The sequence below is a fragment of the Ochotona curzoniae genome, unplaced genomic scaffold (genome assembly GCF_017591425.1).
Source record: "Ochotona curzoniae isolate NIBS_2020 unplaced genomic scaffold, NIBS_Ocur_1.0 scaffold_4701, whole genome shotgun sequence".
In the NCBI taxonomy this organism is placed as follows: domain Eukaryota; kingdom Metazoa; phylum Chordata; class Mammalia; order Lagomorpha; family Ochotonidae; genus Ochotona; species Ochotona curzoniae.
In genome coordinates, this window is record NW_024467122.1 from 40,321,856 (window position 1) to 40,343,605 (window position 21,750).

General features: G+C 48.6%; 1 protein-coding gene across 2 annotated transcripts; it reads right to left on the reverse strand.

The window, feature by feature from the left end:
• Window positions 1-3,622: 3,622 nt before the first annotated feature.
• On the reverse strand, window positions 3,623-16,999 carry ABHD4 (abhydrolase domain containing 4, N-acyl phospholipase B). Of its 2 annotated transcripts, XR_005882565.1 has the most exons (8): window positions 16,905-16,999; window positions 12,603-12,691; window positions 11,445-11,817; window positions 11,131-11,285; window positions 8,828-8,939; window positions 5,866-6,052; window positions 5,251-5,451; window positions 5,070-5,161 (listed from the first exon to the last, which is right to left on the reverse strand). XR_005882565.1 is itself a non-coding variant. In XM_040968643.1 (7 exons), the coding sequence occupies exons 1-7, from the start codon at window positions 16,964-16,966 to the stop codon at window positions 5,072-5,074; spliced, it is 1,068 nt and encodes a 355-aa protein (XP_040824577.1). In that variant the 5' UTR covers window positions 16,967-16,999; the 3' UTR covers window positions 3,623-5,071. The 2 variants fall into 2 exon arrangements, 1 of the variants encoding a protein (XP_040824577.1); XM_040968643.1 differs by lacking the exon at window positions 5,251-5,451 and having other exon boundaries at window positions 3,623-5,161.
• Between the last annotated feature and the right edge of the window lie 4,751 nt (window positions 17,000-21,750).

Sequence of the window (21,750 nt, forward strand, 5' to 3'; positions counted from 1 at the left end):
GGGGATGGCAGAACAAACTGAACAACTCTCCTGGTCAAGCTTTGACAGCAAGCATCTGGGTGAATGGAGTTTTTAGGTGGACGACGTCAGCCAATGGACTTTGGAAGGATTTCATCAACCTTGGGGCAATGAAATCAGCTGTATCTCAGAATCATCAACACCACTTAAGCAGTAGCCTCAAAACATGCCCCACATTGGGAACCCTGGGATGACACTGAGTGTCCATTCCCCATCCCTGAGTGCTGATGCGGTCAGGCTGTTGGGAATGACCCCTTCCTTTCTTTCCCCCTTCTTCCAGACACAGGAAGAAAAAAAACTGTAAGCAATTATCTCATCCACTTTCCCCCATTCCTCAATCCTCCCCACCCTAACCAGTGGTCCACATGCCATATAGCCTTCTCAGTTGTGTAAACATTATCAAAAATAGAATAAGCTAATCATAAATGTAAATAACTTAATCCAGAAAAGATTAGAGAGGACATAATTTTGGAATTTAAAAACCCTGGAGGGCCCGGCATCATGGCCTAGCAGCTAAAGTCCTCGCCTTGCACATGCCAGAATCCCATATGGGCGCTGGTTCTAATCCCACTTCCCATCCAGCTCCCTGCCTGTGGCCTGGGAAAGCAGTTGAGGATGGCCCAAAGCCTTGGGAACCTGCACCCGTGTGGGAGACCTGGAAGAGCTCCTGGCTCCTGGCTTCGGATAAGCACAGCACTGGGTGTTGTGGTCACTTGGGGAGTGAATGATCAGATGGAAGATCTTCCTCTCTGTCTCTCCTCCTCTCTATATATCTGACTTTGCAATAAAAATAAGTAAATCTTAAAAAAAAATCCTGGAAAAGGGGGTATTTATTTTAAAAAAAAAGATTAATTTAGGGCCCGGCACATGATGGTAAACATGAGTATGTCACCTGAGTCATTGGACATTGTTTATTATTAATGAATAGCAGGATCATTTTCTATCTGGCTGTGAATTGCTCCTGCAGTTGTGGGCTTGACAGACTGGTAGTGGATCAGAGTGGAGAGAGGTATTCATCAGGATTTCATCACCCTTTTGGCAACAAAATCAGACTACATGTTTTGCACACATATTTTCGTGTCTATCCCAAGGAAGAAGTTAAATTTAGTACGCTTCCTGCTTGTCATTGAGCAGTAAAAGCACCTCCTGCATCTTGAGTCATAATCTTTTATGTCTGTGGAAAATCTCCTTTTAAATGGCTAGGTCCTTGAGAAGCCTGACAAATTTATGGCTTCAACCGTCACCATGAATTTGCAGAACTCATCAAGAGTGGCAGTGCACACACAGTGCTCTTTCTTAGCCCATCTAGGACTGTTTGTACATGGCGTGTGTGTGTGTGTGTGTGTGTGTGTGTCCCTGAGTTTGGGATTGGAGACTTCCCCCAGACTCTTCTTGTACCTGCTTCTGAGCAATGTGTTTACGTTGGGTTGGGCTTGGGAGGATCAGATCAGGGATGTGTAGCCTAAAGGATCCTGCAGCAAGCTAGATGAACTTTCAGAGGGAGAGAGTTCCTACTTCTCTGCACAAGTCTTCTGGGTCAAGTGTCAGAGGTAGCCTGGGGCCTACAGCTCAGGACAGCAGAATCTACTGGGGAATGTGCTGTTCCCCAGGAGCGCATTTCAGAGGGTCCGAATGAAACTTGCATGGTTATACTCCATTCTGGTTTACTCAAACTCTGGGGGGATACAGGTCAGGAATCCAGATTTTCAAAACAACCACCCTCGGTGAGCTTGGTGCAATGGCTCAATGACTAAACCCTCACCTTGCAAGTACCAGGATCCCATATGGGTGCCAGTTCGTGTCCTGGCTGCTCCACTTCCCTTCCAGCTCCCTGCTTATGGCCTGGAAAAGCAGTAAAGGATGGCCCAAAGCCTGGAGACCCTGCACTCATGTGGTAGACTTAGAAGCTCCTGGTTCTTGGTTTTGGATCATTTTAGCTCTGTCTGTTGTGGTCACTTGGGGAATGAACCAGTGAATGGAAGTCTTTCTGTTTCTCCCTCCTTTCTGTAAATTTTATCTACCTTTGCAATAAAAATAAATAAAGATTTAAAAAAGAAAAGAAATTCCTATCAGGATGTTTTGCTAGTGTGAGCAGGTTTGGTAACTGCTGCCTCTGCTTAGCCCTTCAAGAGGGTGTAGAACCACTCTGCCAATATTCAGTACCCTCTGTTATACCTCCTCCATATCTCTTGCATCTCTCTACTATCTCCTACCCAAGCCCACATACTAACTGTATCTCCAGCCCATTCTAGTGCAGCAGGTCTCAGTGCTGTGCAGGGATGCTAGCCCTCCTCCTCCAAGCAGCCAGGGAGTTTTATTCAGACCTAGGCTGGTCTCATCACACACTCCCACCCCACCCATACCCTCATTCTTATTACCTTTTAGGATAAACACACTTTACTCGTGGGGCCAGAAGGCATGTGTGAGCTGGTTCCTCCCAATCTCTTAGATTTGTTTCATGGCCACTCTGTACTAGCAGGATTTTGCTAGCATGGTCACTTCCACATTTACTCCTTCGTCTGCCTTCACTGCAAACTCAGCTGAGTGTAAACACAGAAGGAGACTTTCCCAGCCTCTTGTGGTTGGTACTTTTCAGTGGCAATTTTACATCTATTAACAATTAATTTGATTGTCTCTATAATAGGTAGATTGGCAGGTCTCATGAATGCAGGAACCAGGTAGATTGGTAGGTCTCATGAATGCAGGAACCATGTTTCTTTACTATTGCAGCCTAGTGCTTGGTGTATAGTGAGCTCTCAATACCTGTCTTCTCCATATGGCGAGCTTCAGTCAGTGGAGATGGGATCCTGGGGGCAGAGTTTTGTAGCAATCCTCAGGAGTTCCCTCCAGCTAGCCAGCTATTCATTCATCCATTCATCAGGACCTATGTGGTATTACGTAGGATTCTGGGGGCAGCCAGAGTCAGCCAACACAGAGCAGGCTTGGGTGGTAATGACCAGAACATTCATCCTATCTTTCCTCCCTTGACTTGATCAAAACAACTACTGAGCATTAACTGTGGACCTGTTATGCCCCCTTTTCTTAGGTAGCTTATGACCCAAGAGAGAACCGAACCTTCTGTCAGTAAGCAAAAGTGTGTAAATTTTGCAGAGGCGACTGTTTGAGTGTGCTATAAACGGCACATGGGGCCTGCATCTCGTCTGGAGGCTCATGGGATGGTTTCCCTGAAGAAAGTATTTCAGCTGGGATCCCCAGAAAAAGGAGCAGCTGGGCGAACAGGCTGTAGGCAGCAGTACTTGCATCTACCCAGCTGTATTTTGAGAGACAGTATTAATGGGATGTGAGGAGCGCACAGTTCTGACTTTTCTCTTGTGAATTGGGGCTTGGCCTGCTCCCACCATGGATCTCAACTTCTCATCCCTTGCAAGCAGGTTGGCTAAGATGGGATACTGGGCTGGGTCTGGGGATCGGGGCAGGGGCAAATATGGCATAAGTTGGGGAGGAGTATGCAAGCAGGCACTTCTTGGGGGCTCTGTTCTGGCCTCAACCATCGCTGGGCTGTTGTGAAGTCCATGTGCCATGGACTTGATGCAGACCACCTGGTACTCTATCAGAGCAGCAGAAACATGGTCATGACCAGCAGTTTTTACTCATTTCTTTATTAATATAGAAAAGGAGCCCTAGGCAGCTGGACCGGTGGCACAAAGCACCAGGGGTTAATACTATTCTGGTGAGGGGTAGGTTGGCTTTACAAAAGTGAAGGGGCACACAGGAGCTGTCCTGGATCTGGGACCAGGCCCAGCCTACTGCCCAGAATCTCAGAACAGCACCCAGAAATGGCCCTGGGAAAAGCGCCAATAGGTGTAGTTTGAGGGGAATGAGATGAACTGGAGACCATGGGAAAAGGTGGCAGGAGTTGATGGTCAGGCAGTGATCACCAACCTGTGGCTGATGAGGGCAGGGAACCGCTAGCTTGAGGCTCCCTGCTGGACCACGGGCAGGGCTCATGGTGGGCCTTAGCTCTGAGGGTAGGTAGAAAAATGCTGCAGACAGCAGTGGGCATGGAAAATCCAGACTTGGCCCTGGGATTGATGGGCGAAGGGCCTTTCCCCTCTCTACCCTGCCAGGAGCCACCTTTGTTCAATACTTCATGTGGGGCTCCAGGGCCCAAGGCACAGAGGGAGGCTAAGAGGCCTCCTAGTTGGGAGGAAGAAAGGCGGGGGCAGGGAGGAGGAAAGTAGTAGAGGGTCCCCAACGTAGGCAGCCAGGGCTGATAGGGCAGGAGAACAGCAGTCCTGAATAATGGGCTGGCATGTGGAGCAGGGGCTTGTCCTTGGCTGCTGACCCTGACCAGCCTGATGGCCCCATGACAATGGTGCCTGTATTGAAACTTAGCAGAAATCCAGGCTGCATAAGCACTGGGTGTCAGCAGATCTGGGTTCATGCCTGAGCTTTGCTGGAGCTTGAATCTCCCATGGAGCTGTATCATCATGGGCCAGCTATGTCCTGCCCTGGCCTGTTTCCTCATCTGCCAGTGAGGTCTTTTGGGTATGACCTCCTGTCTTCCAAAAGGGATTCTGCAGGTGAATGGTACTCCATCCTCTGCTCTTGGTAATTAAATGTGAACTGGTCCCAGCCGGAACCTGGATGGACCTGGCATGGGATCAGGGTGTGTGGAGTGACTGAGGAAGATGTTGTTGCATGGAACCTACTCCCCAAGAACATTCCAGAGCTAGGAAGGCTGCTAGGAAGGAAGGAAAGTCTACATTGGGAAGGAATGTGGCTCAGTATAATCACCCCTTCATAACCACCACCTGGGTAACATGTGGCATGGAGAGAATTGGGTGGTACTGGACAACCCTTTATCTGCTTCCCTGGTTGGGAGTGCAAGGCCTCTTGTGGCTTCTGGCTCCAGTCCTGGCGTGGGTCCGGAGAGCTCTGTTTTCACTGTGGTCCTGTCCTGAGGTCAGCCCCAAGACTCTGCCTGGCTGGCACATGTTAGTTGGAGAGGAAAGGAGAGAGGGGGTGAGTAAGCAGACAGGGAGGCTAGAGTGACTTTCTGGCTTTCTCCTCTTCCTCTGGAGAGAGCCGCTCAATCCACCGAGTCGCAGATCTCTTCCACCACAGCATTGAAGATGTGTGGCTGGTCAGCGTAGACATGGTGCGAGGCACCCTCGATTTCCTGTGGGGAGAGGCCCCGCAAGAGTGGAATGATCCTTTGTGGCTGGCACTAAGAAACTGTCACACCACTGCTTCCTTCCTGAGACCTACCTGCCTGTAACTCATAAGTCTACTTTTTTGCACAGATCTTGCTATTTCTGGGAGCCAATGAATCCCAGCATCCCACTTAACTTTTTCTGCATCTATTCGCAATGTCTTTCCTTCCACGTTAGCTCCACCACTGATCTGCTCTTTTCATCCAAAGGTTCAGTAAACTGGGACTGAGAACAGTATCCAGCCTACTGAAGCACCCTTTTTTGGCAAATGACAGTAGGGTGGGGTAAGAGGAAAGGGAAGGCAGAAGTTGTTGGTGGGGGAGGCTCTACTCTTCACTCTACCATTTATGGCTGTGATTTGGGGGAGGGATCCTAAGGGGCATGGAGAGGCAGCACATGCTTGGCTATTGAACAAAAACCTGAGTTTCAACTGAACTGGGCTGCACACAGCAAGAGGTTCCTTATTAAGGTGTTACAAAGAGAGCCTAATTTGACAAATCTACTGCTTGATCTCAGTCTGTGTGCTCCCGTTTCCCCTGTGGATTCTGGGAAAGCCTTCTTAACCTTGAGGCTGAGGGGTGATGGAGAATCAGTCAGCGTGTGCTGATGATCAGTTCATGGCCAGCATTCCCACCTCGGCTCCCACTCCCTCTGGGAGAACCCAACGTACCATGTCCCGGACGTAGGAATCTGGCCGCTGCATCTTCACCTTTTTGCCAGTGCTGGTGTCTATCCAGGTGTTGGCCCCATAGATCATGGTGATGGGCACATCTTTGCGGATCAAGTGAATTCGTTCTAGCATGGGGCGCCGGGCCCAGCCAAAGGACTCCATCATGGCTTTGAAGGCCGTTTCACCACTGGCAAAAGCAAGACAGGGTGAAGCTGTTAGAAGAACAAACCCCATGGTAAGAAATGCCAACTTCTACGTCTCTCTGGAGGCTGGGGCAGCATCTCAGTTGTTCTGTATTCTTCCAGAGGTCAGCACTAGACTCATTAAATACTGGTAATATCTGCAGAGGTCTCTCATTAGAGAAGACAGAGAGAAAGCTACATTTGTGGAAAACCCCATGGCCCTAAGAACCGTCCCTAATGTTCCTTAATGATTGTTGTGTTGGGGCTAGTGTCATGGCATACTAGGCGTTAAGTGCCTACCTGCAGTGTTGTCATGCTGTATGGGTGCTGGTTTGTGTCCTGGCTGTTCTACTTCCAATCAGGCTCCCTGCTTATGGTCTGGGAAAGCAGCAGAGGGTTGCCCAATGCTTTGGGCCCCTACACCCATGTGGGAGATCCAGATAAAGCCCCAGGCTCCTAGGTTTTGGATTAGCTCAGCTCTGACCATTGAGGCTATCTGGGCAGTGAGGCAGTGGATGGAAGAGCTCTTTCTCTCCTTTTTCAAATGGAAAAAAAAAATAGATTTGTGGGTCATAGACAGCATAAGAGGTTTCTTGCCCTCCAGCATTCACACTATAGTTAATACTTAGATCACGGAGGCATTAAATCACTAATCATATAATTAATGATTTACCCTTGAGGAAAGGATGGCAGAGTGCTCTGGGGACACAGGCTTAGCCCACTGTGGTTGAGGAGTTGACATGAGGTGAATTTTCAAAGGGAATTCCTTCAGTAGTGGAAAGGGCTTCCCAAGAAAACACTGGGACTACAAACCAGTCTTTGGAGGACGAGGGGAATGCAGTCTTTGCCTAGCAAGCAACAGATCCATCTTCCTCCTTGGTCAGGGTCTCAGGCAGAGACGACGGGCCGGAGCATGAGATGTACACAAGGCTAGGCCAGGAGCCAGCTTTCTGGGCTGCCTAGGAGCTTTCGTGGGAGGTGGGAGTCACTGCCACTTCCTGGGTTTGGCCTGTGGAGTGTAGTCACATCCCGTCTCCTGCACCTAGCTCTTGGCTCCCAGGACTAATTTTTCTCCCAATGGGGAGAACTGTACTCTCATGATGGGGAAAATGAAAATATACACTGAGTGTTCCTTGTCTGAAGTTCCTGGGAACCAGAAGTGTCTTAGGATTTTGTTTTCAGCTTTGGGGGTCTTGTCTTTAGAATATTGGGATCTTGGAGATGGGCCAAAGTCTAAAAAGAAAATTTATGTTTCACCTATACTTTGTAGAGATAGCCTGGAAGATAATTTATATTTTATATCTATATCTATCTATATATATATATATATAGTGTGTGTGTGTATGTGTGTGCTTGGGTTTCACTGAGAACCATTGCACGAAGTCAGGTGTGGAATTTTAAAACTTCAACATCACTCTGTGGTCAAAAAGTTTTGGATTCTGAAGCATTTTGGATTAGGGATGCTCAATTTGCAAAAACAAAGCCACTGTAGATAAGGCCAGTAGGTGCTCCTCAAATGTTTCCCTTAGACCCATTTCATTTGTCTCAAAGGAATGGCAAGCATCACCATGGACTTATCAGAGAGTCACAGTTCAACAATCAGGCACTTACAACACTGAGTGATGGTGCTTGGGGACAAGGTGTATGGTTACTACTGGAGTTATCCCTGTACGTGATGTAGCAAGATGACTTGTTCTCTGGCTTAGACTGGAAGGTCATTTTGTAGAACAACCCTGAGCTGGGGTATTCCAAGGCTGGACTTGAGGGATCTTAGACTGGCACTGAACTTATGAGGCTGGCAGGCACTGGGAGAGCAGGGATCGTGGGGGATCTGCTTTGACTTGAGCTGAGAAGTCCATTCCATTGCATCACTGGGGATTTCCACTAGCTGTATTCACATGGGACGCTGGACAGACAGCTCCCACGCTGCCCCCAGAAGCTTCTGGGTGTGGGCTAATACGTTCCCATCTTCTTCACTGCTTTGGGTTCACAACAGAAGGCTTGGACAGACTTTGAAAGAGGTGGGGCGGTGACCTTGGCTCTGCTGAAATGCCACTCAGCAGTGTGGAATGAGGCCTCCATAGAGGCGGCACCACTAACGCAGCCGCATGGTATCAGTTGTTCACAGGGCCCTGCCACAGGGCACGGTGACCTCACTGGCTCTTCCCTAGCCGTATACATTGCCAAGGCTTCAGGTCGGCCAGGCCTGCTGCGTAAGTGAGCAGCCACAGATAAGAACCTTTGGGTATGCTCCCAAGTCTCCAGGGGATGTGAAGTTTTAGTTCCAAAGTAAGCAATTTCAGAGTACATGGAAAAACATGCAAGGAGCTTCCCGAAGCAGAGCACAAAGCATTTTAAATTGGAAATACTAAGGAAAATTTAGAAACTACAGGATCAGACCTGCAGTTTGTTTTTCTCCTTAATAAAAGGCAAAAACCAAAACAAAACATGTTTACATCAATTTTTAATTAAAAAAATCAGTTTGAACATTTTCCAGACTTGCCCATCAAACCAACTGCCTATCTCTAGGGAAGGGAGAAAAACTTCCTCCTGTAGACAGGCAGAATGTTTAATTAAGTGATTATCTTCTACATTCTTTTTATGCCTGTCCTCTGGGGAACTCTCTGGAAATGATCAAACCTGTTGGTGCCCTGCTCCCGCTCCCTGAGTCAGAGTGCTATGGAAGAAGAAATTAAGCACAGAATTCCTACAGCTGGAGCTCTCTCTCCAAGCCAGCCACCCGTACTGGCCCTCTGAGCTGGCCCCCGAGCTGCGCTCACCTGGGGTTCTGTGCGTTGCAGTGGTAGATGTACTCTGATATGGTGTCATCTTCAAAGAAGTCTGCAAACTTGCGCTTGAAGTCAGGCCGGAACCGCTGCACCAAGCCGGGCCCTGGGAGGGGCCAGAACAACACTTGAGTGGCCAGTTTGGGATGGAGGGATAAACCTCCTCCCTGTGCATTTTGTAGCCACTTTAACCAATGCTCTTTATCCTAAGGGGTTTTGTTTGGGCAGTGGCAGAAAAAGTACGGCAATCCCATTGGCAAACTCCAGGTGACTTCAGATGACACCGCTAGTTGTCATGGAATTTTGAGGCAGTCTGACAGCATGGAGGAAACAGGTTATTAAGCTCCAGGGAGTTCCCAAATCTTTTCCCTTAAGGATCACAAGTCCCACTAGAATCGATAGTTGAGGCTAGAATCGATAGTTGGGATGCTTTTCCTCATAGCCTGAGCTATCTCTCTCTCTAAGACTTTTAGAGCCTATGGCCTCTTCTGAAGGTAGCAGCTGAAATTAGAACACCTCCCAAGAGCCTTCTCATCTTCAGGCCTGTAACAGGATACATGGCAGGGCGAACTTGAAAACACTAGTGTCTCCAGCTCTGGGCAAGCTGTTTTAGAACAATTGGTTCCTTTCACCTTCCTTTATGGCACACAATTCAGAAGGCACCCAAAAGAGACTAAACAAACAAACAAAACACAAACAACAAAACTGAGCCTAGCAGTCACTTTCCATCTCTCTCTCTCTCCTGGTTTTTTTCCCTGCTTGTGAGAAGCAGAGGGGTGAGAGGGAGGTGGTACTTGGCTGGGAGATGCAGCGAGGCCCCTGTCCTCCCTCATGGCATAGTTTCCCCCAAGGCTGCCAGCCAACCATCTCAGCTTTGATGTCCATGTGTGAACCTGGCCAGATACAAGGCCAGAGAGGGAAGGGGAATTAGAGCAAGACCCCTTAAGGGCAGGACTTTGGTGCACCCACCGGAGTCCATGGTCCTGGGAAGCTAAGGAAAGCTCAGTCTTCTACTCACTCACTCACTCTTGACACCTGCATCTCTTGCTTTCCTTCCTCCCAGAATGCCTTCACTCTTCCTTTGACTCGTTTCTCCCCTTTATCTAGGAACCATTCTATTTCTCTTGAGGGACCTAGATAACTCTCATTTAGCCATTTACCTCATACTACTACTACCGATAATAGCAGGCTGTTGAACATTACTATAAAAACATGGGCTATCCATGTAAGATAGCAGTCAGCACTATTTTCATTTTTTTCTTTTTTTTTTTTTAAAGATTTATTTATTTATTGGAAAGTCAGATATACAGAGAGGAGGAGAGACAGAGAGAAGATTTCCCGTCCAATGATTTACTCCCTAAGTGAGCACAACAGCCAATGCTATGCTGATCTGAAGCCAGGATCCAGGAACTTCTTCTGGGTATCCCACATGGGTGTAGGGTCCCAAAGCTTTGGGCTGTCCTTCACTGCTTTCCCAGGCCACAGGCAGGGAGCTGGATGGGAAGTGGAGCTGCCGGGATTAGAACCGGCACCCATATGGGATCCTGGGGTGTTGAAGACGAGGACCTTAGCTGCTAGGCCACGCTGCCAGGCCCAGCACTATTTTCCATAAAGGGATTTTACTCTTTAGTTCACTGTAGTGAAGATTCCCAGAAGGGAAGGGTATAGACAGTGTGTGCAGTCAGAAGGTCAAAAGATGCTGATACTGTTCATGAGGGCTGGCTCTCCCCCTCCATTTCCTTCCTTCTCTTTTACCTACAGAGTATGCTGATGGTTACTAAGTGCTAGGAGTCCCACAGTAGATAAGACAAGGTGCTTCTCTGGAGCAGGGCATAGTTCAGAAAAGTTTTCTTGCCAACCTGTGTTAGGTTGGAGGTTCTGGTTTTGGCCCCTCCCTGTTGCAGATACTGGGTGAGTCATAAGGATGGAAACCAGTGGAGGTTACGGAGTTGGAATCATAGGTCATAAAAACCTGTACGGGTGGCAGAGTAAGAGTCACTTCACAGTCCCTTCTCTCTCTTGAGGTCCAGGACATGGGGATTCTGTTCTACTTTTGTTTCCTTGCACAGGAAAGCTTTTCCCAAGCAAATGACAGCATATAAAAAAACCCTCCAAAACTTCCAAGAGACCTGGTCCGGGGTAATAGCTTTAGGTAGTATTGTTAGGCTCATTTGTCTAAGTGAATGAGTGTAAGTAAGTGTAAGTGAGGATGGGATGGTGGGAATTGGGATGCAGTGGGGGTTGGCTGAATAGGACAGCCTTGGTTTAAGCATTTTCTTCATTTGCAGGCTACTCACCCCAGGGCCCAGCTACTCGAAGAACAGCCAGCGGATTGGAACGTCCCAGGACAGAGGCCACGGCCTTGACCCAGGTTGGGGGTGTGCGGATCTCACTGGGGTCAGTTGGTCGAAGAGGGAAGCCCCATGGGTCCACCAGGATGAGGTGCTTAACTCTACATTAGACAAGGAAAGAGGGAAAGACAGGGTATTCACCTGGAGGTTCCACAGTCCTTCCATTGAGTGGGAAGGAGAGAACTACAGAAGTGAATACTGGAAAGTTCCCAGCAGACCCGCAGGGTAAGTCACAAGGGAAGAGGGTGGCTGCTCAATACCTTTCAGGATACTTGATGGAATAGGAGGTGGCCAGGAACCCCCCCAAGCTGTGCCCCAGGAGGATCATGCTGGGGATGCCCATGGTCTCCCGCCACGTCTCTATGGAGGCCACAAATTCATCCTCGGCTCCCTCTGGGTCCCTGGGGAATGTGGGCCTCGAACTTCTCCCAAAGCCAAGTAGGTCGAAGGTGTGCAGGGTACGGCGGGTACTCAGCGAATCCATGTTGAGGATCCAAAGGCCCACGCCACCCCCAAAGCCATGCACCATCACCAGGGGGGTACGGTCCTTCTGTTCGGGGCTCACAGTCACCGTCCAGATCTTGTTCTGGTTCGGGAGGGACACATATCGGGCCAGGAACTTGTTCTGGAGACCTGGGGTGGAGAGAATCCGAGGGTGAGTCAACAAGACGGCTGCCAGTGTCACTGGTTTCTGAGTTCCTTCTGCATTTCGCCAAGTTCTCCCCTCCTCCCTTGGCTCTGCAGCCCTCTGACCCCTGACAAAGACTCCCCTTGACCAGACATTCAGTAAACTCCTCTGAGCTCTCTTCTTGTCTAGGCCTCAGTGTTGATCACCCTCCTGTCGTCAACCTACTCAGCCTAGTCTTAGCAAAAATCCCCTCATTCTTTTTTTTTTAAAATTGGAATGTCAGATATACAGAGAAGGAGAGACAGAGAGGAAGATCTTCCATCTGTTGATTCACTCCCCAAGTGGCTGCAACAGCTGGAGCTGGGCCAATCCAAAGCCATTTGGCGAAATGCAGAAGGAACTCAGAAACCAGTGACGCTGGCAGCAGTCTTGTTCAAGTCCCAACTGCTCCTCTTCTGATCCAGCTCCCTACTAATGTGCCTGAGAATGTAGCAGAGGGTAGCCCAGGTGTTTGGGCCCCTGCCACCCAGATGGGCTTTAGCCTGGCCCAGCGCTGGCCATTGTCGTCATTTGGAGAGTCAACTGACAACGAAAAGACCTCTCTCTGTTCTCTGCCTATCTGCAACTGTGCCTTTCAAAGAAATACTTTCTTTTTAAAACACTGTGACATCCTGTATGACTGCCCTCCTCCTACCACAGGAATCAGCGTGCTCACTGTGCTCAACCCTCGGCAGGTCCTGTGTCCTTCTGGAGCCTCACAAGGAATGCAGGGCAAACAGTGCCTACTTACACTGGAGGATCCTGGCTTCCACATTCTTCAGCTGTGACATGGAAGTGGGGCGCCAAGCGGGCAGCCAGCTGCTCAGCCAGCCTTGAGGCCTGGGGGCAGGAAGACAGAGACACTCATTAGTGACAGTGTTTGGGCAACACTGGCGCTCAGCCTCGTTGCTGGATACAAGAGCATTATGAGGATGCAGGGTGTTTCCCAGCCTCGGGAGTCCTGCCCCAGATTCTGTTCTTCTCTGACAAACAGCTGTTACAACAATGCATCCTCTTCCAGCAGATACCCAGAACAGCATGTACAGCCCTTCAGAGCTTACAAAGTTCTCTCTCATCTATTATCTCATTTAGCTTCAGAACATCCCTATATTATAGTTATCATAAGTTACATTCATGGAGATGATAAGGGAAAGAAAAGCAACCTTGAATTACTGTTGCGGTTATCTGTGACCATGACCATTCTCTGGACTAGCTTTTTTTTTTTTTTTTTTTCTTTTTTAGCATGGGACAGACAAGCCCATGCCGCCTGCTCTCCTGGCAGGGCAGTGGCATTTGTGTGCAGCCTCCTTCATGCATTATGATGGTGCCCAAGAGAACGCTGATAACTAATCAGTCCTGTTCTGAACCTGGAGTTGGACAGGCAGGTCCAAGGTCTGCTGTGGTTCACTGGCTTTGTAAAGTGGATAGAAAGCTTGCCTATTCCTCCCATGGCTCGGTTCTGCTTTCTCCTCCTTATCCCAGTGACTTGAAGTCATTACAGGGGTGAGGTTATAAGCATTGGATCTTGGTGGTGGTAGTGGTGGCGGTGGAGTGTGGGGACTTCCACCAGAAGCCTTCTGGATGCACAGAGAGGCTATGCCCCATTACATGACCTTCGCTTGAGTGCCTAGTCATGTAAGGAACCTCATAAGACACCTGGCAGAAGTCAGATAGTTAATGAGTGGCAGATTGTATAATTCCTCTTCCATTCCCTGTGACATTTCTTCTTCCTTCAACTCTACCAGCATGAAGTGGGTTACAGAAGGGGCACCACCAGCTATGGATGGCCCAAGCAGGGGACCAGAGGCACCATGACCAACCTCCTGGCACATGCTAGATGTTCCGGGATAGTATTTGAAGCACAGAGGTAGACTAAGATGGCTCCTTAGGAGGCCTGCTGCCCAGCCTTTTGATTTTACAGATGACTAAACTGACATCCAGGGAGATCACACCGCAGCTTAGAAAAAGCAAACTTGGCCGCGGCGCAATAGTGCAGTGGCTACAGTCCTTGCCTTTAACACGCCAGGATCCCATATGGCACCGGTTCTAATCCATGCAGCCCTGCTTTCCATCCAGCTCCCTGCTTGTGACCTAGGAAAGGACGGCCCAAGGCTTTGGGACCCTGCGCCTGGGTGGGAGTCTCTGAAGAAGCTCCTGGCTTCAGATTGGCTCAGCTCTAGCCATTGTGGTTGCTTGGAAAGTGAACCATTGGATGGAGGATCTTTCTGTCTGTTTCTCCTCCTCTCTGTATATCTATCTGCCTTTTCAATAAAAATAAACAAATCCTAAAAAGAAAGAAAGAAAGAAAGAAAGTAAAAGCGGACTGGCACCCAGATCTCAACTTTGTGTTTCTCAGATCCTACTTGCTGAACCTTGAAGCCTGGGCTTCCATGGCCATTCGGGGATGTGTAACCACATATTCACATCTGGCCCTGTCTTCTGAAGGCACAGATATCATCCTAGTACCACCACTCATTGGAAGCATGATTCTGGGCATATTATCTAGCTTTTCTGTGTCAGAGTTTCCTTATCTTTAAGGGGAAGTAATAATGATTTACATCCTATAAAAGAGTTACAAGGATTAACTGAGTCAATGTATGTAACGCATGCAGAATAATGCTCAGCCCAAGATAAACTTCTAATGAGTGTCCGCCCCCTCCTCTCTACCACTCCTCCAAGCCCCCACATCATAAACTGCCTGTGTTCAAGTGTTTTCCAAGTAGCACCCTCAGTGGATGTCTGGAGTTTAGGAAGAAAAGCTGAGGTTGGTGCTGAGAGGGGTCCTCGATGGGTCCAGCTGGAGCTGAGCTAGCTGTCTCCATGAGTCTGACTGTGGAGCCTCAGACCCCGTCACTAATTCTACTGGGAGTCTTGGTGACCTTAATGCAGGAAGACCAAGGCCACACAAGGTGCCAGTCTTGAAGACTGATCAACTTTGTCTCCCTGTCATAGAGCTTGTGACATCCCTTCTGGATGCCATAATTGCCCTGTAACTGCCCAGGGCAGAGCGAAGGAAAGGTGCTGTGAACTGGCTGCTCAGCAAATACTCCCTGGCCAGACGGAGGGGAGGAGGGGGGTTTGGTGTGGCTTTTGAAGGCTTTCACAGGTGGGCGGAGTTTGCATAGGACCGGGAAGATGTGGTGTCGATCTGGCATGTCACCAGAGGAGCCTTGGTGGACCAATGACCAGCTGGGGCTGACATTTGCTCTCCTAATAAGGACCAGAGCGGGCACCCATGTGAGGAGGGGTATAAAAGCCTCCTGCACACTTTTTTGCATGCCTTTTCGTCCTCGTGGCTACCAGTGTTCTCTCTGCCTCTCTGTTGTGTTGAGAAAAGGCCCGAGAACAGTCATCCCCCTGAATAAATGCCTCTTGTCAACAATCCGCCAAGGCTTTTTTCTTTTCCTGGTGGTCGGCAAACTTTACAGCTTTGACTGTGCCTTTCCTCTCCATCAGAAAGTAAAGACAAAGCAATGGAAATTATACTGGGTGGGGCTGGCGTGATGGCTCAACCCGCTAATCCTCTGCCTGCAAACACCAGCATCCCATATGGGGCACCAGTTCGTATCCCGGTTGCTTCATTTCCCATCCAGCTTCCTGGGAAAGCAGTGGAGAATATTCCAAAGCCTTGGGACCCTACACCTGTGTGGGAGACCCAGAAGAAGCTCCTGGCTTTAATTAAGCTCAGTTTCAGCAGTTGCAGCCATCTGGGGAGTGAACCAGCAGATGGAAGAACTTTCTGTTTCTCCTTCTCTCTGTAAATCTGCCTTTCTAATAAAAACAAATGAATTTTTAAATTGAAAAAACACAAATAAGTGGCGTAATGAGTCTCCTTAATACTATCAGGGAGGGAAGAGCTGGGGTGGGAAAAACTGAGGCAAAGAGCGGAGCAATCACTTCCACGAACTCAGCCTGACCAGGATGGGCTCTGACATGCTGATGGGGGTGAAGTACAAGGAGCTGGCAGAGGATCTAGGTCTCTGTGACCTTGGGCAAGTCGGCAAGTCTCCTAGTTCCCGTGGGCACTGGCCTCTTCATTTGTAAAAAAAAAAAAAAAAAAAATCAAGCTAAGCCAGCTACATTTCTTCTAGCTCCAATGTTCTGCTTCCTGAAGTCTTTTTAGGCATCGCAAAGTTCCTCTAGGGTAAAGTTCTTTTGGAAATCGGCACTGTCCTGGGCAGTCCTGCAAGCCCTGGAGGACTATTAATTATGGTCATAAACTTAATGAGTTTCTCAGACAGTCAGTTGTGCAGGTCTGAGAAAGGGACTGGATCCAGGGAAGGCCGGGTTCCGGAAAACCCAGGCTTGCCTGGGAGCTGAGTCATTCTCCTGGGAACAACTTTTCTTGGCCCCTAGCACGTTGCCACCTGCTAGTCACACCACCTACAGGTGGGAGCGGATCCCAAGCCCGGTGTTCACAAACTCCAGCCAATAATAGCTCTACTTCTGAGGCCCCCCTCATTAAGGATGTTAAGACGACTGAAAGCATCGCTAACTAGGATCGCTAGCAGCCAGGCGTTTCAGTGGGGCCAGAGTGCCGACCGCAGGAAACTTGCGAGCCGTTAGTTCACACAACCCCAGCCCCCGCAGCTCTCTTCTTCCCATGCTTTGCCCTTGCCAGAACAGCCGGCTACCCAGCCGGGCAAGTCCAGACCTGCGGCCCGACGCTGCTACCCACCCTACCCCCACCCCCGTCCCACCTGCATCCCAAGGGCTTTGCTTATGGAGGGAAGGGGTGTTTTCACGCATTGCCACTACACCTGTCCCTCTATCCGCCCCCCTCCGCTCCGCCCGAACCAAGCACAGCGACTAGAGGAGAAAGGACAGTCGCGAAGACGCCCCGGCTGTACGCAAGCGCATCCACCATCTGGCCCCCGCAGGCTCTGGGCAGAAGCAAAGCGAGCCAAGGCCACCTCCAGCCCTCCCCCGCGGGAGGCCGACCTGAGAAAGGCAAGGCGGAAAGGTGACTGAAGCTGTTCCTCAGCCACAGACAGTCCCAGGATCGTGGGCTCAGAGAGACAGACAGAGAGAGAAAGGGACGGGATGAACTCACTGCTGCTCCAGATCATCAGCCATAGTAAACAAGTCCCGCCGGGTCGAGCCGAGCCAGCCCATCCCTTCGCCTGACGCCGCACCAGCTGACCCAGGCGGGCTCGGCTCACAGAGGGGGCGTGGCCGGCGAGGGGCGTGGCCCGGACGCTGGGACCGCCCCCTTCCCTGCTTCCCCCGCCGGGCGCGTGGTGTCCCCGCGTATTGGCTGCAATGGTCCGTGCCCTCTTGTATAACTGGCGGAGCGTGTTTTCTAGGAGGTGAAGAGGGTCTCACAAAACTAGGACTGCAAGCCTGGTCACACGTTTGGGGGACAACGGGGAAGATCAGTAGTTCTTGCCCCTGCTTCCAGCTAGCGCTCCTTTCTTTCACAGTGAAAAAGTGACACTTTCAGTCTGATACCTCCGCTGAGCAGCCTCACAGGAGATCCCGGACCTAGTCCCCACTTCCGAGCTTCAGCCTGGCCAGCCCTGTGCCTTGTAGGTGAACCAGCAGATGGGAGCTGTGACAATTCCCCAAGAGCAACAGAAACGTGTTAGAACTGAACTGTCCCAGCCTGCTCACACATCCAGCCTCAGGCTTCCTTTTAAAACTCCCTCCTCCTCAGGACCATGGCATGCATTCTAGTGGGGATGCTGAAAGAGAATCTGAGGCAGTTCCGCTGAAGGACCTGGACTGGGGAGGAGAGAGGTTGTTTCCCAGGTAAGAGTGCCAGTCTGGAGCACAGAGGGCAGAATGCCTAGTCACACTAGAATGTGATAAACAAGGGTTTTTTGTTTGTTTCTTAGTAAGTATGTGCCACACAGTATTTGGAACATAACTGGGCACCCTGTTTTATCTGCAACCCTAAACTTAGGTGGCATCTGAGAAAATGACATGCCATTGTGCTCTCGGAGTGAACTGTGTGTTCCTCTATTCCATTACTTTCCAGAAGAAATGTTAGAAATATAGGGACACCCACACCTGGTGCAATGGCTTGATCGCCTAATCCTCCCCCTTCAAGTACTGAGATTTCCCCATGGGTGCAGGTTCGTATCCTGTCTGCTCCACTTCCCATCCAGCTCCCTATTTGTGGTCTGTGAAAGCAGTAGAGGATGGCCCAAAGCCTTGGGACCCTGCACAGGAGATCCAGAAGAGGCTCCTAGTTCCTGCCTTCAGCTCTGACTATAGCAGCCACTTGGGGAGTGAATAAGCGGATGGAAGCTATTTCTTTCTTCTCTGTGGATCTGCCTTTTCAATAAATATTTTAAAAAGAAAAAAGAAATGTAGGGATACCTAAGTGTGTCCCTCTATTGGGAGGATTCCTCTTGGGACCCTTCCCTTCCTAGGAGGGGCTGTGGAAGAAGCTGGTTCTGCTTTAGACATGTAGGGAGGGGCCTTGGAAGCTGAGGTGGCTGGCCTAGCTCGGGTCCCCCAGCACCCTTTCAGCATGTTTGGTCAAGGAGCCAAATTTTGAGGCTGGCTGCATAATTTACTGGAATGGTAGGCACAGCCTGGTGTTCCTGGTGTTCAGCAAGTTGTTCAAGTCGGGTGAGGTGGAGACTGGCCTGGGAGGAGGCAGCTGTGGAGGGCTTTACCTCTGCCTTTTTTGTCACCTCTCTTGCAGATTTCTTCTTTCTTGTGATATCCTTGCTAATCTGGTCATTAGGAGGATTTCAAGTTTGAGAGAACTGGCAATCATGCAGTTTGGGAGCCTAGAAATTTGCAAGATGTGGGGCAAAGTCGGACAGATAGCAGAGAACCTATCTCACTGCATATGGTGGTACAAAACTTCAGTGTGCATAAGAATCTTCTGGAGCGCTTGTCAAGTCAGATTCCAGTTCCTATCTGTTGCACTTCTAATTCAGAGGGTCTGGTACCATGCTAGGAAGCTGATTTTTTTTTTTTAAGGAAGCATTGCAGATGCTGGTGCTTGATGTGACTCAGTTGACTTGAAGCAGTCTAGGGTCACAGTCTGGGTTATGGCTTTACTGCTTAGCCAGTGCATGCCCTTGGGCAAGTTACTTAGTACCTTTTTGTTTCTTTTTCTTCCTTCTGTCTTATAATGAGAATTAACCAAGATAATACAAATAAATACTTGGTATGCTAACCGGTTACTTATTGCTCCTCTTATGCAAATCCAAGCATTATATTAGGTACTAAGAACGCAGTTATCAATAAGGTAAGATATACCTTGTTCTAGTGGTAAACATACTTAATGTTGCCACTCCAGGTTGTTCTTGATTTTGTAGAGCTGGCAACAGACAATGAGCAAAGTGTGACTCTTAAACTAAACATAGGCTCTGGGTCTGGCATGATAGCCTAGTGGCTAAACTCTTTGCCTTGCATGTGCCAGGATCCCATATGTGCGCCGGTTCGTGTACTGGCTGCTCCACTCCTCATCCAGGTCCCTGGCTTGTGGCTTGGAAAAGAAGTGGAAGACAGCCCAAAGCCTTGGGACCCTGCACCCACGTGGAATACCTGGAAGAAGTTCCTGGTAAGAAGCTCCAGGTGGGGAGACTGGGAAGAGGTTCCTGGCTCCTGGTTCCGAAGCTCTTTCTGTGTCTCCTCCCTGTAATCATTGCCTTTCCAATAAAACTAAATCTTTTAAAAAATTTTTTTTAAAGACATAGGTACTGAATAGAATAACTCTATAGAGTGCCCTGTCCAAAAATAGCTACTAGTCATATGTGGCTACTTAAGATTTAAATGAATAAAAATCAATAAACTTTCTTTAGCGACACTGAATCTGTTTTTGGTGCCTGTAGCACATGTGGCTGGATGGGACAGACATTTTCATCATTGGAGAAAATTCCATTGGGTTGAGTTCACCAGGCACTGATAATTTCAGCTCTGTGTCTTAGGGAGTATTCTGCCCTTGGAAAGGATGACATGACAGGCTTTCTCATGAGCCGGAGGGGACAGCACTAAGGTTAGAAGAGAGGAAAAAGTTAGAAGGAGGCTGCCAAGCTGTTTTCTCCATCAGGGTCTGGCAGGAGGAAGGGGTAGTGGCTCACTGAAGACACCTGCCTCTTTCTGACACTTGGAACTGTAATTCGATAATTTAGAAATTTGACTTTGCTCTGTTTGCAATTTGAGTTCCCTTCTGAAAATAATCATTGGTTTGTTCTATTAGAAAACAAGGAAAGGGGAGTTTGGCACACCGGGGCCAAAGTTAAAAAGGTAGGAATGGCATCATGGCACAGGATGTTAAATTGTTACCTGAAGTACTGGCAACACATATTGGCACCAGTTTGGGTCTCAGCTGCTGCACTTCTGACGCAGCTCCTTGTTAATGGGGCCAGGGAAGGCAATGAAGGAAGGCCCGTGTGTTTGGGTCCCTTTGTGGGAATTCTATTTGGGAGTCCCATATAAAGTTCCTGGCTTTGGCCTGGCCCAGTCCTGTCAGTTGTGGCCGTTTGGGAAGTGAACCAGAGGTTGGAAGCTGTCTCTTCCATGTGAGTGGCAGGGACCCTGCTGCTTTCCCAGGGGTTTTAGCAAGGATCTGGACTGAAAATAGAGTAGCTGGAACCTGAACTAGGCATGCTAGCATTGTGGGCGCTAGGTTAACTAACTGTACTACAATGTCAGACCCCCAGGAAAGTTTTTACACCCAAACTTGGTAAGATTCATGTTTCTTTTAGTAAATAATGTGATTTTGATTGTAGAGACAAGCTGTAAAGTCATGGATTTTACCTTTTAAGAGAATTCACCTGTTCCCCTATTCTTTCCCTGTTCTATGATGCTGAATGTTTCAGCTTGTTGTTGATTTTAGCTTCAACTTATAAATCTGTTTTGCTGCGAGAGCCATCCTTTTCAATCCCTCTAGCATCCTCTTTTGCATGTCTAGAATATTGGGTTTTATACTTTGGCCAATAACCTAATTACTCAGTGAAATAAGGGAAGCAGATACAGTCTATTCCTAGAATAATGATAATTAATAACAGCAAACATTTATTGAATTAAAAAGCATGATGCTAATTCCTTAATGGCTAATATTATCTCATCTAATCTTCTCATCCTCCCAGTAATTCCAGGTATTGTCATTTCCATTTTATAGAAAAAGGAAAATGAGACTGCCACACCACGCAGCTGGTCTTGGATTAGTCAACTAGAAAACAGTAGAATCATGGTTCAAATCTATGTTTGTTTGATCCTAGATATTGCATACCTACTGCTCTGGCTATAAATTTTTTTTTTACAATTTATTTATTTACTTATTTTATTGCAAAGTCAGATATACAGAGAAGGAAAGACAGATCTTCCATTAGCTGGTTCACTCCCCAAGTGGCACAATGGCTGGAGCTAACCTGATCTGAAGCCAGGAGTCAGGAGTTTCTTCCAGGTCTCCGATGAGGTACAGGGTCCCAAGGCTTTGGGCCATTCTCCACTGCTTTCCCAGGCCACAAGCAGGGAACTGGATGGGACACAGATCAGCACCCATTTGGGATCCGGTGGGTACAAGGTGAGGATTTAGCTACTAGGCTACTGCTCCAGGCCTTGGTTGTAAGTTTTAAAACAGAAAAATATTCAGATCTACCGAATCTAAAACAACACATTAGTATTAGCAATTTCCTGTTGATAGATTGTCATAAACTGAATGCAGAACAGGACTTTGGCTGTTCTAGGTGGTCCAGAAAAGCCTTAGCTCATTATGCTGGTGACTTGGCAGGTCTCAGAAACTCAATGCATTCAATAAGTAAATGTGAAGTTTTTTCATCTCTCCTGCTTTGCTCTGGTGGGAGTTCCTGTGGAGATGTTAATGATGATAGCTGACAAGGATCGAAGCACAGAAAGCATAAGGGAGAATCTTCTGCAAGGAGAGTGGCTGATGGAGAGAAACCTCTTGGGGAATCTCCTCCGGAATGATT

Excerpts from the sequence above, each read along its gene's own strand:
- ABHD4 (XM_040968643.1), bottom strand. The coding sequence starts at position 16,966 with ATGGGCTGGCTCGGCTCGACCCGGCGGGACTTGTTTACTATGGCTGAT. Across the intron at positions 11,818-12,602 it reads GGAAGCCAGGATCCTCCAGT|GTCTCCAGAACAAGTTCCTG; the intron begins GTAAGTAGGCAC and ends TCTCCACCCCAG. Across the intron at positions 11,286-11,444 it reads TCCATCAAGTATCCTGAAAG|AGTTAAGCACCTCATCCTGG; the intron begins GTATTGAGCAGC and ends TGTCTAATGTAG.